The sequence below is a fragment of the Mesoplodon bidens genome (assembly GCF_964165515.1).
Source record: "Mesoplodon bidens genome assembly, chromosome: 1".
In the NCBI taxonomy this organism is placed as follows: domain Eukaryota; kingdom Metazoa; phylum Chordata; class Mammalia; order Artiodactyla; family Ziphiidae; genus Mesoplodon; species Mesoplodon bidens.
The window spans coordinates 120310276-120329032 of record NC_138176.1 but is presented as its reverse complement, the minus strand read 5'-3'; the positions used below and the strand labels follow the sequence as shown (position 1 = coordinate 120329032).

The window sequence follows — 18757 nt, the reverse complement described above, 5'->3', positions numbered from 1 at the left end:
AGCACCATGACCCCATATCTAATCTCAAAGCCTGAAACGCAGAAGAATGTGACTCTCAAGTCACTCGATTTGTTTCCATTGAACATGGTTTTATTCCAGGTAAACACACTGGGTTTGGATTTTGAGAAGTTCCACAAAGCAGCTCCGTGTCTATTTCAAAACTGTAACTGACACTGAAATCACTAATTAAGGAGCAATGCCATAGAGGATTTGGGGTTCTTGATAAGCAGGCCCCGACACTGTGTAAGTCTCCTTCCTGATTATTGAGAAGAATTTGCAAATCTGTAGCATTTATCCATCAAAAATTACTGCTCATGCTGCCAAGAAAAGCCTCATAGCTTTCATTTCTGCCTGTAAAAGCTTGCTTTTAAAAGGGGGGCCACAGAAGAGTAAGAAAAAGGGGACAAGAGGCAAATATGAATGCCAAAATTTACGAATTCAGCATTGAGAATTTAATCTTTTACATGAAATTAAAAGTTGGTATGTATATGTATAACTGATTAAATTTGTTATAAAGCAAAAATAAATAAATAAATAAATAAATAATAAAGGGGAAAAAAAAAAAAAAGTTGGTCAGCAGACCTTCAGAAGGCCTCTCATAGCACTCCCTTCTTTTCCGTTCTGTCTGCTGTCCCCTCCCCCCAATCTCCAAATCAATAGAGCCATCTTTTTACAGCAACCTAATTCAGCGGTGCTCACCTCCATTTGTGTATTAGAATCACTTGAGTTGTGTTTATCAAAATGTCCCATCTCAGACAGTTGAATCTCTGGCTGGGACCTAAGTGGTTTGACTGTTCCTTTTTCATCTTCCCCTGGAGATCCTTGAAGCGTGGTGGATTGACAACCATTGACCTACAGATCTTTTTGTCTTCATTTCCCCCACCACACTCTAATCTGCCATCTTGTTGGGCTAAAATATAGATTTAATGACTCCTTTTCACTCTCTAAAACCCTCATTCTCTCCTGGTATCTTTAGGGTGAAGTTAAGTCAGATTTATCTGCCATTCCAAACCTTCTGTGAACCTTTCCTTGGCTATTCTCCCTAGGGGACTGTCCTTTTCAGTAGAGATTGTCTATTCACCATTCTTTCAACCATTCCATTTCTGAATCTCTGGCCACTGCTCCCTCCTTCTTGTCTCCACTGATTAAGTCCCCTGTTGAAGTCCTGCTGCTTCCTCTTACCTCTTTTCCCACCTGTATCCAGGATGCAGAAATGCTTTTCTCAGGGAGCTTCTACGGGCTTTATCATCTGCTGCAGGTTCTTCTGTGAATTCTCATTCCACGTGCTGCCTCCAGATCATTGAAAGCCATAACTGCATCCTTAAGGTAGAGGCCGAGTAAGCATTACTCCTTAACTGCTGGGTATTGAACCCTTTATTGCGTATGAACTCTTAATCCTAGTGATGAAATAAACGATGGAACATCCACTTTGAAGATGTGTTTTAATAGTAAAGATATTTATGACTTCAAGACCCAGACTTGTGGATTTCGCTTTCAGCACAACCTCCCAGTGAGGAAAACCATGTGGATTTAAGAAAACAGATTGATTGACTTTCTGGGTATGCCTGCATAAATACACTGGTACTGCCATTCACATTTATATTAGTACATCCAACATGAGAGTTTTGGAAAACTGTGCTCTTCCTGGGCCATATTTTCTGATGTGTGATCAGAAACCAGGCAATGTGGTCTGTTGAATCTGATCACCTAGATAACAGGTTATTACTTATGGAGATTTTTATTGGAAGAAGCTTTATTAGAGGTGTCTTAGAATCTTCTTGAGAAGTAGAAAGCATGGTCAAATAGAAGGGCTTTTATTTTTTAAGATTAAAAAATCTTCTTATTTTGGGGAAGCAGATGTCATTTTTAAAATATTTTATTGCAGTGTAGTTGATTTACAATGTTCTGTTAGCTTCTGCTGTACAGCAAAGTGAATCAGTTACACATATACATATATCCATTCTTTTTTAGATTCTTTTCCCATATAGGCCATTACAGAGTATTGAGTAGAGTTCCCTGTGCTATACAGCAGGTCCTTATTAGTATCTAATTTATATATAGTAGTGTGTATATGTCAATCCCAATCTCCCAATTTATCCCTCCCCCAACCCTTTCACCTTTGGTAGCCGTAAGTTTGTTTACAAGGCCTTTTTATATAGCAGTAGTCCTTGGGTTAATTTTTTTAAATGGTTAGTAGCCAGGAATCATAAAGTTGTTCATATTTGTTGAATATTTGATTTTTACCTTAAGCCACATAAATGTATCAATACATCCATTTGCCAAATGTGGGAGGTGAAGATGAGGACTCTTCTCTGAGCACAGAGCCGCTGACCGGGGTCCAGGTTGTCCTCCCATGACTCCCCACACTTTTTCTGCGAGTCTCAGGTTCTCTGTCTCTAAAGGAAAGCTAGAAGCTAATGTAATCTGACTTCAGAGTTTTTCCGAATTTTTCTGATTTGTATTATCCTCCTTTCCAGTCATGTCATCTATATCTGACTCAGCAGCGACATTTTTAGGAACGTCTTTCTAATGAGTCTTTCCAAAGCATTTAATTGCGTTTTCATAAAAATACTCTTTCTCTATATACTGTTTCACAGCTTAAATAATACCTAATTAAGTTACATGATGATAACATCCAGAACAACTGACATAAACATGGTAGAGGAAAAAAACACAATTGACTGCTTGTAGGAGCAGGTGGGTGTGGGAAAGGTCTCCTGTGTTTGGGCATCGGTCCTGTTGGACAGAAGGAATGGTGAGCGAGGGAGGTTGGTTAAAAGAACAGTTCCCACGCTCTAGCTGTACTTCCCTGGATGTGACATCACACAGACCTGAATTTGAATTCTTGTTCCAATGCTGTGTGGCTGTGGAAGATTATGCAGCTTCTTGAGCTTCTATCTTCTCATTGAAAGCACAGAAATATCAAATGTTGAGGATCATGAAATAAGTTCATCCATCAGCAGTGTCTAGCCGAGTGCTTGCCTGCCTCTCCTGTGACTCTAAATAAATGTTGTTGCTGTTTCTTTCCTTCTTTTCTTAGTGAATCTAAGTTCCTTTTTGCTCTTTGATAAGTCTGGAACATTTAGCCAAGGAAGGCATTAGATACTAGGGGTTAAGGCCAGAGCTCTAAAACCAGGTGGACATGAGTTCTAATCCTGGCTCTGCCAGTTTCTAGAAGAATGCCCTTTGGAAAAGTTGCCTAACCTGACTTTTCTAATCTGTAAAATGTGGGTGATAATGGCACAGACTTCACAAACCACTGAGAATAAATATGTGGCAATCAATGAACATACCTTGTGTGTTATAAGTGCCCACTGATTGTTAGTTACGTTACCATATTACTAGATACAAGACACTTAAATGCCTTATGATTCATTAGGCCAACAGAATGCAGACTTTACCTGCATATTCTTTCTTTTTTTAAAAAAATTCATTTTATTGAAGTATAGTTGATTTACATGTTGTGTTGGTTTCTGGTGTACAGCAAATCGATTCAGATCTCATATTCTTTTCCATTATGGTTTGTCACAGGATACTGAATATAGTTCCCTGTGCTATACAGTAGGACCTTGCTGTTTATCCATCCTGTATATAATAGTTTACATCTGCTAATCCCAAACTCCCACTCCTTCCCTCCCCTACTTCCCGCCCCCTTGGCAACCACAAGTCTGATCTTTGTGTCTGTGAGTCTGTTTCTGTTTCGTAGATAGGTTCATTTGTGTCATATTTTAGATTCCACATATAAGTGATATCACACGGTATTTGTCTTTCTCTTTCTGACTTTACCTGCAGATTCTCTCTGACAGTTACGCCTAAAACAAAAACGTTGCTCCATTGGTGATCCCAGCAGGCATATTACAAATCAGGCCATGTGCCCAATGTGAATGAAGAAACCAGAATAAACTCAGACCCACTCCTTCATCTTCTCTTCAATTTTGGAGGAACTTCTAATTCTGTCACTAGACTCTTTCGTGAAATGAAGGGGCAGCAAGAGACTAGAGAGGATACGAAATAGACTTTTTTTCTTCCCAATTAAGTTAGTGTAGGTTTTTGTTTCTCAAGGAACAGTTAGAGCACTGGACTCTGCAAGAGATGAGCATGTCTTCATTTAGTGTTTCCTGAGAGTCTGTCACGCAGAACTCAGCTCTGAGCAGGACGTGGACTTACGCTAAAAGAGAATAGAGTCCATCTTGAGGTGACAGCTGGCATCTAAGCTGAACCAAGTGCTTTAGGAGTCTGGAGAAAGAAAGGGTCATGTCTGGTGTTTATCAGGGAAAATAGCAAAGATGCAGTGACATTGGAGCTGGATCTAGGGTAGAGTGGATGAATCTCTTGGTGGGGGAGGGGAGCGAGGGGTGGCGGTGAACATGACTGCTGAAGGGATGTCGTGGGTGATGTCACAGTGCCGGGGAATTATGGAGCCTGTTGAGAAATCATAAGCCTTTGTGGGATGGTCAGCTGTCTAGATTGCCTTCAAGATCAGTATTTGTGTTTTAATTCTGGCTGGAAGTGTTGGGGGCAGGTTTTCAAGGGCCTTAGAGACTATGCCATAGGAATTGATTGAATGCTATGGTTTAAAGGCAGAAACATTTTTACAAATGAAACATGTCATCAAACATTAATATATAAACCAGATAAAAGTAGATCTACTTGGGCTGACACTGAAAATAGGCATATGGAACTCTGCTTACTTGGCCTTACTCCTTTTTTTTTCCTTTTTTTTAAAAATTTTTTTGGAGTATAGTTGATTTACAATGTTGTGTTAGTTTTAGGTGTACAGCAAAGTGATTCAGTTTTATATATACATATATTCATTCTTTTTCAGATTCTTTACCCATGTAGGTTATCACAGAATATTGAGTAGAGTTCCCTGTGCAAAACAATAGGTCCTTGTTGATTATTTTATATATGGTACTGTGTATATGTTAATCCCAAGCTCCTAATTTATCCCTCCCACCCATGTTTCCCCTTTGGTAACCATAAATTTGTTTTTGAAATCTGTGAGTCTGTTTCTGTTTTGTAAATAAGTTCATTTGTATCAGTTTTTTTAGTTAGATTCCACATATGGATGATATCATATGATATTTGTCTTTCTCTCTGACTTCACATAGTATGATAATCTCTAGGTCCATCCATGTTCCTGCAAATGGCATTATTTCATTCTTTTTTATGGCTGAGTAATATTCCATTGTACATATGTACCACATTTTCTTTATCCATTCATCTATTGATGGACATTTAGGTTGCTTCCATGTCCTGGCTATTGTAAATAGTGCTTCAATGAACATTGGGGTGCATGTATTTTTTCAAAGTATGGTTTTCTCCAGATATATGCTCAGGAGTGGGATTGCTAAATCATATGTTAGTGCTATAGTCAGCCTTACTCTTGACCTCAGGATTTGTGAACCCTAGGGCTCCACAGAACCTCTGCTGTTGAGGAAAGAGCCTGGGCTTATTATCAAGCAGTTATGGGTTTCAGTTCTTGCTGCCTACTTATTAACTGCATGACCTTGGGCAAGTCACTTACCTTTTAGGAAACTCAGTTTTTCACATTTGTAATGACGATTCCTACCTTGATTGAATTGTTAAGAAATAAATAATAATAAAGCATGTATAATGATACAAAATAATATATATATAATGCTCAGTAAAGTCCCTGACCTGTAATAGACCCTTATTAATATGCAGCTATCATCCTTGTCATAATTTTCTCAGAGCTCTCAGTGGCTCCTCGCACTTTCTTGAATAGTGTTCAGTGCTTCTGGAATATTCAGCTAGAGACAGCGAGCTGACTACTACCTCCTGGAGGTTTTTAGACGGATCTGGGCGTCACGTGGCTAGGGCCCAAACTGGGCAAGTAGCAGGGTGAATTTAAAAAAAAAAAAAAGATTAAGTGTATTTCCAGCTGTAAAAAAAGTGAAGATGTTAGGGTAATGATAAAAATAAGTCTTTTGAAGAGTACTGTGAACTGGCACAAAGGTAAGGGATCTTTAGAGGTGAAAAATGACATGAAATCAAGGACCAGTTTTACTTGGCTGCATAGACACAGGACATGGGAGACCAAGGTGGACAGTCTAGTGAGAACTTTGCAATAAGCTGGACCCCAAAGGGTGTAGCTCCCAATATAAAAGGTGGCCAGGAAATAAACCCACCGCATAGAAGAATAGAGCAAAAACTTGCCTGTCTCAGTTGGTTACCAGATAGAAAGAAAAAAATCTCCCCTGAGAATTTGTAACCACAAGGAATCCCTCATATCTATACCAGTTTGAGGTCTAAATTTATCTATTTTTGTTTTTGTCTTTAAAACAAAAACAAAAAGCCCTCAAGGCAAGCATTTATTTCAGAAATAACCTTGGGTTGATAGTGCCTCTAGGCAACTGGCAGACACAATCTAAAATTCCTCTTTGGCAGATGGCACTGTTAACCCAAACCTTAAAATATTCCCAAAGATTAGTTTCTAAGGACTATGAGCTCACAATCAATCATCACAAACTACAGAAAGTGTAAATTGGTACCATCACTTTGGAAAACAATTTGTCATTAACTAGTTAAGTTGAATGAGCACATACCCAATGACCCAGCATTTATGATCCTAGGTATATACCTTAGTGTCTTGCCTGTATGTACCAAGACTGGTGCCATAATGTGCATGGCAGCACCGTTCATAGTAGACTGAAACCAGGAACAGCACAGTTAACAACTCCACAATGGATAGATTCTGTTATAATCACATAATGATATCTCCTGCAGCAGCAGTGATAAATCTACTGCAGTTACACATGTCAACAAGGATGACTCTAATACAGCATTAGACAAAAGGAACATGTCACAGAAATATATATATAATGTATGCATATATATATATACTGTATATTATATATAATTATATATAATGTATATATATATATATCATAATGTATACATCATATACATCATAATGTATGATTCTACTTATAGAGAGTGCTAAGATAGCCAATTATATCATATTTGGCTTATCAAGGTTTATGTAGATGTTAAAACTATAAAGAAAGTCATGAGAATGATTAACTAGAACAGAGGATGCCTTTGGAGAGCCAGTCAAGGAAGGGCTCATTGGAGGTCTACAAAGCTGCTTGTAACTTTGATTCTTGAGCTGACCAGGTATGTGGGTATTGCTTTTACAATTTTTCTTTAAACTGTTCATATATGTTTTATGCAGTCTTTTGTATGTATGATACACATTCTGATAAGCACTTTTTATTTTGTTATTCTTTTTTTTTTTTTTTTTTTTTTTTGGTGGTACGCGGGCCTCTCACTGTTGTGGCCTCTCCCGTTGCAGAGCACAGGCTCCGGACGCGCAGGCTCAGCAGCCGTGGCTCATGGGCCCAGCAACTCCGCGGCATGTGGGATCCTCCCGGACCGGGGCACGAACCCGTGTCCCCTGCATCGGCAGGCAGACTCTCAACCACTGCGCCACCAGGGAAGCCCCTGATAAGCACTTTTTAAAAGGAGGATGGAAACTGTAAAAGCTCCCAGTGACAGAATATTTGATAGGATTCATGTGTGTAACTTTCTGGGAGGGTCTGAGGGGAAGAATGAAGAAGGAAGACGTAGTTAAAGATTTACGCCTCTCAACACAAGAAAAAAAAATTACAACTATGTACAGTGATGGATGTTAACTAAACTTATTATGGTGATCATTCTCAATATATACAAATATCAAGTCATTGTACACCTGAAACTAATATAATGTTATATGTCAGTTATACCTCAATTAAAGTAAAAAAGATTGACACCAAAGTTGCATGCCTGAGGGGTTAGGATAATCTTGGGACCTTTAAATCAAAATAAGGAGATCAAGGGAGTTTATTACTCACATCTCTGCCATGAGTACTTAGTTGCAGTGACAGAAATGTGTTCTCAGTAAATGTTTGTTGTTGCTATTGAGGTGAGGAAATTGTGAGACATGGAAATGGAAACGTTTTAGGATAGATACAGATGGGCACAATGTAGACACAGAGTGTTAGGTGTAAAAAGAATTGTGGAAGTCATGATAGTGATGAAATCACTTTGGGAAGGAGCACAGGAAGGAAAGAAATGTGAGATCCAAAAATGGAAAAGGCCCATTTTTCAGTGATGGGTTGAGGCAGTGAAGAACACAAAGTTGTGAACAAGGAGTTGAGAGAAGCTAAAGGGAAGATGTTGAAGAAGGAGAAGGTGATCAATGTCCAATGATTCAACATTCAGAGGAGAGAATTATAATTAAGTAATGGGATTTGATGACTGGAAGGTCATTGGTGATTGCATACAGAGACTTTATTGATTAGTGTGAGATGCCATATTGCTAGGGACTGAAAGATGAGTTGTCAATGGTATTAAGGATATAGAAGCAGTGAGACTAACCTAAACCAATCCTTCAAAACGTTTGATATTCACAGAATGATTTTAAAATAAAATAATCATTCATTGAGCGCTTGCTATGCACTCACCCTGTTAATTACCCTACATGAACTAATTTCATTCTAATAGTAGATTAGTTTATCACCATTTGACAGCTGAGAAAACTGAAGCTTAACACATATGTTAACACTTAACACATATGTTAAGATACTTGCCACAGGTAGCACTGCTAGTAAGTGGAGTTGTTGGGATGCAGACCAATTAACCAGTCTACCACACTGAGAAATAGACATGCCTTGCATGGGCGCTAGGTAGAAGACTAGAAGGAAAGGGGCTTTTTGATTGTATGTGTGTAGTTTGTTTGTTTGTTTGCTTTAGGTTTAAGAAACACCTGAGTATGTTGGTAGGCAGGGAACAAGGACACCAGTAGAAAAAAAGAACCCGAAGCTTACAGGAAGGGTCATCTTCCCTTCACATGGTTCCCAGATAGTTGGGAAGATGAGATGTAGGAAAAGGATTGGAGAATTGGTTGATCAGGTATTAATAGGCCTCAGAGACTGCTCCCTGCTGTTCAGAGGCAGTGGAGCAAAGCTCTGTTATGTACTCAGAGTCGCCAGTCTGCATTTCTTCTGGCGAGCTACTCTTAGCCTGATCTTGAGCCTTGAACTCAATGAAGGGAGTGTGCTCCAGCGAGAATGTACCTGAAGTATGGCCTAGATAGTTAATTCGATGGATGAATGAACAGGTGGACAGACGGATTGATTGATGGAAGATGAATGAACTAATTAACCAAGAGTTACTGGGCATAGACTATTGACCAAATATTTATTAAGCCCTTTTTTAAAGTAGTGATTAACAGCCTAGACTCTGGAGTCAGACTCTCTGAATGTATTCCCTGCCAGTCACAAGATGTGTGTCTCTGCAAAAGTCATTCATTCTACAGCCTGGTTTCCTCATCTATAAAATGGAGCTAGTAGTGCTTACTTGCTTACTTGCTTACTTGTTTCTTAGGGCTTCCATAACAAGCCATCACAAACTAAGTAGCTTAAAACAATGGAATGTATTCTCAGAATTCCCTGGCAGTCCAGTGGTTAGGACTCGGCGCTTCCACTGCTGTGGCCAAGGTTCAGTCCCTGGTTAGGGAACTAAGATCCCGCAAGCTGCACCAGACACAGCACATAAGTAAATAGGGGACTTCCCTAGCGGTCCAGTGGTTAAGACTTTGCCTGCCAATGCAGTGGGTTCAGGTCCTATCCCTGGTCGGGGAGCTAAGATCCCACATGCCTTGCAGCCAAAAAACCAAAACATTAAATAGAAGCAATATTGTTGCAGTATTGTAACAACTTCAGTAAAAACTTTAAAAATGGTCCACATCAAAAAAATCTTTAAATAGGGCTTCCCTGGTGGCGCAGTGGTTGAGAGTCCACCTGCCAATGCAGGAGACACGGGTTCGTGCCCCAGTCCGGGAAGATCCCACATGCCGCGGAGCGGCTGGGCCCGTGAGCCATGGCCGCTGAGCCTGCGCGTCCGGAGCCTGTGCTCCGCAATGGGAGAGGCCACGACAGTGAGAGGCCCGCGTACCGCAAAAAAAAAAAAAAAAAAAAAAAAAAAAATCTTTAAACAAATAAATAGATAATCAATCTTTCACAGTTCTGGAGGCCAGAGGTCCAGAATCAAGGTGTCCTCAATGCCACACTCCCTCCAAAGGCTCTATAGGGGATGATTCTTCCTTGTCTTTTCCAGCTCCTGGTGGCTTCTGGCAGACCTTGTCTCGAGGCAACAATACTCCAGTCTCTTCCTCCATTTTAACATGGTTTCTCTTATGTGTCTGTGTCTCCTCCTCCTCTTTTTTTTTTTTTTTGCGGTACGCTGGCCTCTCACCGCTGTGGCCTCTCGTGTTGCGGAGCACAGGCTCCGGACGCACAGGCTCAGCGGCCATGGCTCACGGGCCCAGCCGCTCCGCGGCATGTGGGATCTTCCCGGACCAGGGCACGAACCTGCGTCCCCTGCATCGGCAGGCGGACTCTCAACCACTGCGCCACCAGGGAAGCCCTCCTCCTCTTTTTTTGTAATTGAGATATAATTGCTATATAGCACTATATTAGTTTCAGGTATACAACATGATTCTGTATTTGTATATCTTCTCTTGTTATTAGGACATCAGTCATTGGATTTAGGGCCCATTCTAATCCAGTATGACCTCATCTTAAATAATTATGTCTGTAAATGTCCTATTTCCAAATAAGGTCATGTTCTGTAGTTCTAAGTAGACATGAATTTGGGGGGGGGCAGCATGATTCGACCCCACTATACTACTTCATGGAAATATTATAAGGACTAAGTTAATATAAGTACTTATACAATTATTACATATTATATTAAGTGACTAATGATATAATCAAGTGCCAATAATATAATTAAGTTATCTAAGTGCTTGTAATAGTATGTAGCACATAGTCAGAGGTATGAAGTATTAGTTATTCCTGAGGTTGGCACTCAAGAAATGCTTATTTTTTTCCAGTCACTGCTTTTTGCTGAATAATACCAATATTCAGTACAGGTGAAAATTCTGAGTTAGTAGGTTAATTTATCATGATGTTTGATTCTATCCTTGAAAAACTTTCCTTGAAAAACACACAAGGTTCATATTTCTTTCCTGTCTAGTAAAATTACTAAGTAGACAAGACATCAAAGTGGCGAAAGACACTTTCATTTTCCAAGTTCTTCCTTCAGATTTTCATCATCTTGGGGGGAAATGAAATAATGACCAACTTACTCATATTCATTTTGTACCAACTAACTCCGTAGGCAATGACCTCCTCAGTATGACTTTCCATGTGACAGCGCTCAGCCTCTCATGGGACCTAATTTCCTTCCATAGTAATTTGTCTACAATTGGCTTTAAAGAGACATTGTTTGGATAGAATGTTCCAGATTAAAAACAGGCTGTAGCCTGTGTTAAGAGTAACCCCTAGTTACTTGATGGAATGATAGCTAAGAGATGCAACACATTGATATTAAGCCTAATACAAAATATTGTATATATTTTTAACATTAAGGAAATAAACAACAGTATATAGGTACTACAGGCGGAATCTGAAAAAAGAAAAAAATGAAGACTCCATTATTTATCCTGCCAATGAAGCAGCACAGTTTGGGAAAGTGTAAGGGTGAGATGAAGGCCAGCGAGTGTTAATTGGTACCACATCTGTTTTGTCCCCCACCATACAGCCAGATGTTGGCATGACTAGTTCAAAATTGATGTTCAACAAATATTTGTGGAAGGAAGACGTGGCTGCGTGGCTTGCAGGTGGTTGAGACTACAAGATAGATCTTGGTTCTTTGTCTGTGGGCTGTAATAATTGCATTTCCTAAGTTGTCACATTTCTTCAAGGCAGTCTTCATTTCCCTCTTCCTGCTTTTTCTTTGTATTTTCCTCTTTCTCTCCCTAGACTTCTTTTTTGAAGTACAAGCTGTGGCTGATTATTATGTATTGGTGTATTGGACATGTCTGCACATAACAGAGGGCCGGGAGAAATGAAGAAAATAAATCTTTGTCCTTTTTCTTCTTCCTAAAGTTCTCAGGTGATAAATTAGCTACCTCAGAGAATTATTTGATACCAGGGTTATTGGCTGAAATAGATATAGGGAGGGTATCCACCAGAGAATTCTTTATCATTAGAGCAGGTGTTCTTAAACCTAAATCTGTGAGCAGGCTTAGCAATCCTGAGCCGTATGAAATGGTGTGGAAGTTGTGTTTGCATATGCATGTTTGATGTGTGTATGCAGGTTTGATGTTTGTATGCAGGTTTGATGTTTGTATGCAGATTTGATGTGTGTATGCAGATTTGGAGTATGTATGCAAATTTGGAGTGTGTACGCATATATGTGAAATTGTTGAAGGAAAGGAATTTATTCGTTAACTTTTGTTAGTCTCAAAAGAATCTGAGCTCCAAATAGGTAGGCAACCACTGAATTAGAAGATTTGGTTTATATTGTCTGTATTTTGTTTTACTTTAGAATTTCTGGTAGGAAAATTCTGAGAAAATGTGGGAGAAAAATGACAGTATATAACAAAGCCAAACCTTTTCAGATCTGGAATCAATTCAGGGGCTTTCCTTGAATTCTGACACCTCTTTTTGAACTTCTTTAGCTGCTGTTTCTGTGTACTCAGAGTCAGGGTTTGGGGTGCTTACTTAACTCACAGTTATTATCTTTGGCTGTTGAAATATCCAGGCAGACTAATGTCATTTGTTTCCAGAACAGCATCAGAGCCCTTCTGGGCAAATTCCCTGGTAAGTCACTGAGCTGGCACAAAGAAGATGGTATTTTATGGTACAATGACCCATCTTTGCTTAGCTAATTTATTTCTAACTGAATTTACAAACCAAACAAAAACTAACCTTCTCCAAGTACCAAAGCTGTTTAAAGACTGAATTTTATTTTTCTTTACATTTCTGGAAACTTTGGTTTGTTCTTTGTCTGATTTGAACCAAATCTGTTGTCTTCCTCTTACTTAACTCTCTGCCCTGATTAAATGATCTGCATGCTTGACTCAAATCCCAATTTTACTTTAGCAGCACCTACATGTGTTCCCAGATACCCAACTCATGGCTCAGTTTGTGCTCTCTGCTGTTCAGCTTTGTATCATAGTAACTTAAGTAACTGCTGGTGTTGTTGTTAATAAAGCCTCCTGTATTGTTCTAGGAAATAATCAGTTATTTCCACATAATTTACTTATTTGTTGATTCATTCATTCACAAAACATTTATAGGCACCTGCTGTGTGCCAGGGATGCTTCCAGCTATAGAGGAAAGAGAAAGATGGATGTTATACATATTGTCACTGCCTTATGCTAGGTCAAGGCATATGGCAATGCCTCAGGCAAGCCAAAGATTTAAGACTTTTGAAACCTACAGTCTTTCAGCAAATTGGTTTACCATTTATTTAGAGCAATGGTTCTCAACAGGGGCGGTTTTACCCTTCACCCTGGGAAACTTGGAGACATGAAGACATTTTTGGTTGTCACAAATAGGAGATTCTACCTGGTTGGTAGATGCTGGAAATACTGGTGAACATAGACACTGAACAGGACTGTCCCCATATCAGAGAATTATATGGATCAAAATGCCAATAGTGCTGAGATTAAGAAGCCCTAATTTAGAAGAAGCAGTACTCCTTCAGAGAGAGGCACACTGCTGTACATGGGAAGGGAGGAGACCCTGAAGACAGTGCCCTTTTTCTTTGAGGTCTTGAGCAAGTCAACTCAGCTGAATTGACCCACACCAGAACCAAAGATCCTTCTGAGAGATGGGATTTCCTTCATCTCAGGTACATTTCCAGGGTTCAATTAGTATTCCTCAAAGATTGGCATCTTGGTGACTTTAACTTTTTTAAGTTGCCTACCCCTTAAATCTGCCTCTGCTTGTTCATAAAGGGCTTTCAGTTTAGGGAGGAAGAAGGGCAGGTATACCAAAAACTGTGATACTGGGTGATAAATACCAAGAGGGCTCAATGAAATCAGTGCCTTGGGAGCACTGAGCAATTAAGCTCTGCCTGGTGGTCTGGGAAGCCTTTACAGGTGAGGTGGTAAGTGAATGGGAGTTTGAAGGACATAGTTGGCAAATGGCTGAAAGAAGATACTTTCCTCTTTTAAGCCATACTCTGCATGATTGCACTTATAACCAGTGATGTTTTGGGCGGGCCTTTCAAGAAAATCTACTTCTGTATTGTTTTACATGGAACAAGATTCCTTTACAAATTGTACAGACTCAACTTCGCAGTCTTTCTTCTCATCACCTTTCTATTAAAAATTTCAATAGTAGATGATTTCAGCTGCATAACTGTAGGTATTAGAGTTTAGCAGTAGTTCAGAGTTGTATGCTTTCAGTGAATGAATTACAGACTTGGCTTCTGTTATTTTAAAAATGTGTATATATTTCTTTGTTTGAACCTGCTAATGCTTCTGATAAAGTTTTCTGCAGCCTGTGGATTTAGCTAGCTTGAAAATATATGGAAAGTATGCTTCACAAACTGTGTAGACATTTATAAATGAATGCTTTTCAGATAGTCTATGTTCCAACACATGGCTATGTCCTGCAGGAAAATTGAAGAGAACATCATTACCCACAAATTCCTGTTAAACTAGTGTGACGTTAAATGTATTCGTGAAGCTATTCATTGAAAAGTTGGAGAGGTACAAAAGAATGGAGTAGATGTTAAATTTCTTTTTTTTAATTATATGAGTTTCAGGTGTAGCCTTATAGTTCAACATCTGTATAATTAAATTTCTGATTAAAGAGAACAGCGAGGTTTATAATAATGTAACTATCAGAAAGTTACAGGATTCTTCTTAACTTTCATGAAATTGTATGTTGATTTAATGTACCTACACATCATGGAAATTTTCTCTTTCGGTTCAGAATCAGTTATGACATCACAGAAGGGGTAACTTTATACACTTGAAACTAACTTTGGAAGAATTTGTTCTTTTCCTGGTGACTTTATGAAGACCTTTTATTAGTGTTTTCACGTTAGAAATAAAATAGTTCAATTGAAAAAAATCTCAGTTTTACTTTCTTTTTAGTTTGGACAATAATTCTGGGTAGTTAGCAACATGCATATTAGTTTCCTTTTTATCAACAGCACGTTTTTTTCTTTTTTATTCAGTCGGATGCCAATGCAAGTTACTTAAGAGCAGCTCGAGCCGGACACTTAGAAAAGGCCCTTGACTACATAAAAAATGGAGTCGACATCAACATTTGCAATCAGGTTAGTTGTGGTGATTGTTGTTGTTATTTAAGTTTTTATTTTATTTATTATTTTATTTTATTTTATTTTATTATTTTTTAACATCTTTATTGGAGTATAATTGCTTTACAATGGTTATTTAAGTTTTTAGATAAAATTTTAAAAATCCAGACTTGAAACTCCTTACATCTTTCATTAGATTTTACCAAGACTTTCTCTTTTTTGTCAGTGTTTTCTAATAAATGTCACCAGCTTGAATTATCAAGTTATTCTCTGCTTTGTTAGAGAAGCATTCAGAAATGTAGGGCTTCCCTGGTGGCTCAGTGGTTGAGAGTCCTCCTGCCGATGCAGGGTACGTGGGTTCGTGCCCCGGTCTGGGAAGATCCCACATGCCGCGGAGCGGCCGGGCCCGTGAGCCATGGCCATTGAGCCTGCGCGTCCAGAGCCTGTGCTCCACAACGGGAGAGGCCACAGCAGTGAGAGGCCCGCATACAGAGAAAAAAAAAAAAAAGAAATGTATTCTTTAATAACTAATTCCTAAAATTTAGTACGTAATGACATCAGAACAACCTATCTAATTGCCACGAGTACTTTTATTCCTAATTCAAGTTCCTACACTAAACACATACAAGTGGTCGTTGGTGGGAACTCTTCAGAGTTCTTGGTTGACTGTTTACTCTTCTGTTTTCAACCTGCTGAGTAAAGCTTTCCCTTCACTTAATCAGAATGGGTTGAATGCTCTCCATCTTGCTTCCAAAGAAGGCCATGTAGAAGTTGTTTCTGAGCTGCTACAGAGAGAAGCCAACGTGGATGCAGCTACAAAGGTCAGTATCACACATTTCGTGCTTTTTATATCAATTGCCCAATTCAGTGAGAATTCAGCCCTCGATAAGAATTGGGGCACGTGGGCTTCCCTGGTGGCGCAGTGGTTGAGAGTCCGCCTGCTGATGCAGGGGACACAGGTTCGTGCCCCGGTCCGGGAAGATCCCACATGCCGCGGAGCGGCTGGGCCCGTGAGCCATGGCTACTGAACCTGAGCCTCCAGAGCCTGTGCTCCGCAACGGGAGAGGCCACAACAGTGAGAGGCCCACGTACAGAAAAAATAAATAAATAAATAAAAATAAAAATAAAAAAAAGAATTGGGGCACGCTTCTCATGAGATACCTGTCAACTTTGTTCTCTTTGGGGAACTTATAGAGGGATTTGATATTTTGTAAAATGTTGAAAGTAGAGAGAAAGGTGGGTGAGCTCATGTATCTTGCCTTTTGTTTTACAGAAAGGAAACACAGCGTTGCATATAGCATCTTTGGCGGGGCAAGCAGAGGTGGTAAAGGTCTTGGTTACAAATGGAGCCAATGTCAATGCCCAATCCCAGGTAAGCCTACAGCTCTACTGCCAAGAAATGTTGTTATAATGATCCACAAACAATGTTCTGGGTCAGGTGCTTGCTTGGTTTATGTATCTTCTAAGAATATAATACTTAAGAGCTATATCCCATGAATAACCGTATTATTCTGGATTATTCAATTTCATATATATCCTCATTTGCAGTACTCTTTGTGTGAGACGTAGAGGTTTTTAAAAGGCATCCATCTGTAAAACTGGTATGTATGGCTAGTAGTCATAGACACAAATGATTAGAAGACCTCCATAATGTAGAGACTTATTCTGTTTTATGATGTTAGCTCAGATCCAGTCTCAGTATTTACTCACAGACAAAGGAAATGAGGAGGCCTATAAAAGAGGAAATGCCCTTAGAAGTTCAGAATATATCGGTGCTTTATCTAGTTAAAAAAGGGAAGACACCAGTTAATTCCTGTTTACTAACTCAGGCATCATCGTTGTTCCCTGAAACAGATTAAAAAGAAAAAAACAAGCAGAAGAAACTTTAAAATCCCCAAAGTTTAAAATTTCCAGATTGTTAGTAATGAATATACACTGATAATTCATTCAGAAGATCCTCCTACAAGCTCTCAGAATCTTCCATGAAGTTCTAAGGAAAATACTAATAGATTATCATTTGGCAGACTTTGAGTCTAAACCAATTAAGTTCACTTTATTGTTCTAAAAGTATAGGTCCTTATTATCCAAATTATTCATTACTATTCATGTCCCCACAGATGTGAGCTTGTGTAGAAGAGCAAACATCATCATAACGTACACATATCCACTTAGAACCTGACCATTTAAAAAAATTTTTTTTGAAGTATAGTTGATTTACAGTGTTTTAATTTCTGCTGTGCAGCAAGGTGATTCAGTTATACATACATATATATATATATATATACATTCTTTTTCACATTCTTTTCCATTATGGTTTATCACAGGGTATTGATCACACTAAGTGAAGTAAGTCAGAAAGAGAGAGACAAACACCATGTGATGTCACTTATATGTGGAATCTAAAATACGACACAAATGAACCTATCTACGAAACAGACTCACAGACATAGAGAGTCTGTGAGTCTGTTTCGTAGATAGGTTCATTTGTGTCGTATTTTAGATCCGCATATAAGTGACATCACATGGTGTTTGTCTCTCTCTTTCTGACTTACTTCACTTAGTGTGATCATCTCTAAGGACCTGACCATTGTTAAAACTGGCCCCTACTCAAACATTCCTTCCAGCTGAAGGCTGACATCTATCCTCGTTCGTCAGTATCTACCTCAGGGTATTAGATTTTGAACCAACAACCAACTGTAGAACAAAGCTGCAAGTTTTGCAAAAGATGTAGGATTTCATGAAGTCAGGGAAAGTGATGCTGGAGGACTGCTGTGGTGTCGTGACTTTCTGGCAGTAGTTGCCCAGACTGTGTGAAGAATTTGGATGATTTCCTGACAGTGTTTCAAACTCGAATGATTTGAAAATCAAAAGATTAAATGAAGAAAAAAAATTAGGTGAGGCCTTTGGTTCCCAAGTAGTTTTTGCAAAAGGACTATCTTTTTGCTTATGCTCTGAAAATAAAAAGTGAAGGATGTCAAGCCGTCATATAATTTTGTTGGAAGAACATCATACATTTTCGCCCCCAAAATCATAGTTGATTTAGTCTTCATTCACTCTGAGAACCTGTACATGAATGCAGTTGTAACCTACCTTTCGTTAAATCATATAAAGTCATTTTTACAAGGTCTGGTTTTCTCTTTCAAGATGAAGTCTCAATCTAACTTTTTTCATTATTTACTGCGGCCTTTTGATCTCCACTTTAAATGCACTTGATTTCCTCAGTCTTTTCCAGTACTGATTATCTTTGGATAACAGGAGCCTCTTATATTTTATGGGTCCACAGAATTGTAGTGATTCTCTCCCTTGTTACTCCCACTGTAGCGATGAAAGCTCTGATGCCATTAAATAAGTGTCGTGGAAAAGAAACGGCACTGTACTTCCAACTACATGATTTCTTGTATAATTGGTCTAACCTCTAGTTCCCTATGGTTGGACATTTGTTACATAGTCTATGCCACCTGTGCTGATTCCCTTTGATAGCTCACTTACAGTAATAAAGCTTTTCCAGAAAGGAGTGATATAAAGTTGAATATTGACAAGTATGGTACTTGAAGAGAAATACAGACCAGCTGACCACAAGGGGAGCATTATGGTTTTCAACCAATTATTTTTAAATGCCCCTGTA

The 18757-nt window shown here is 39.0% G+C and overlaps 1 protein-coding gene across 5 annotated transcripts in view; it reads left to right on the top strand.

Annotated features, from left to right (window-relative positions):
* The window catches only part of ANK3 (ankyrin 3), a 514823-nt gene that overhangs the window by 271688 nt on the left and 224378 nt on the right, over positions 1-18757 (top strand). For all 5 annotated transcript variants that reach the window (XM_081254083.1, XM_081254082.1, XM_081254084.1 and 2 more), the window contains exons 2-4: positions 15049-15150; positions 15855-15953; positions 16406-16504. In XM_081254083.1, coding sequence (XP_081110209.1) covers positions 15049-15150; positions 15855-15953; positions 16406-16504 — 300 coding nt within the window. The remainder of the gene's footprint in view (positions 1-15048; positions 15151-15854; positions 15954-16405; positions 16505-18757) is intronic.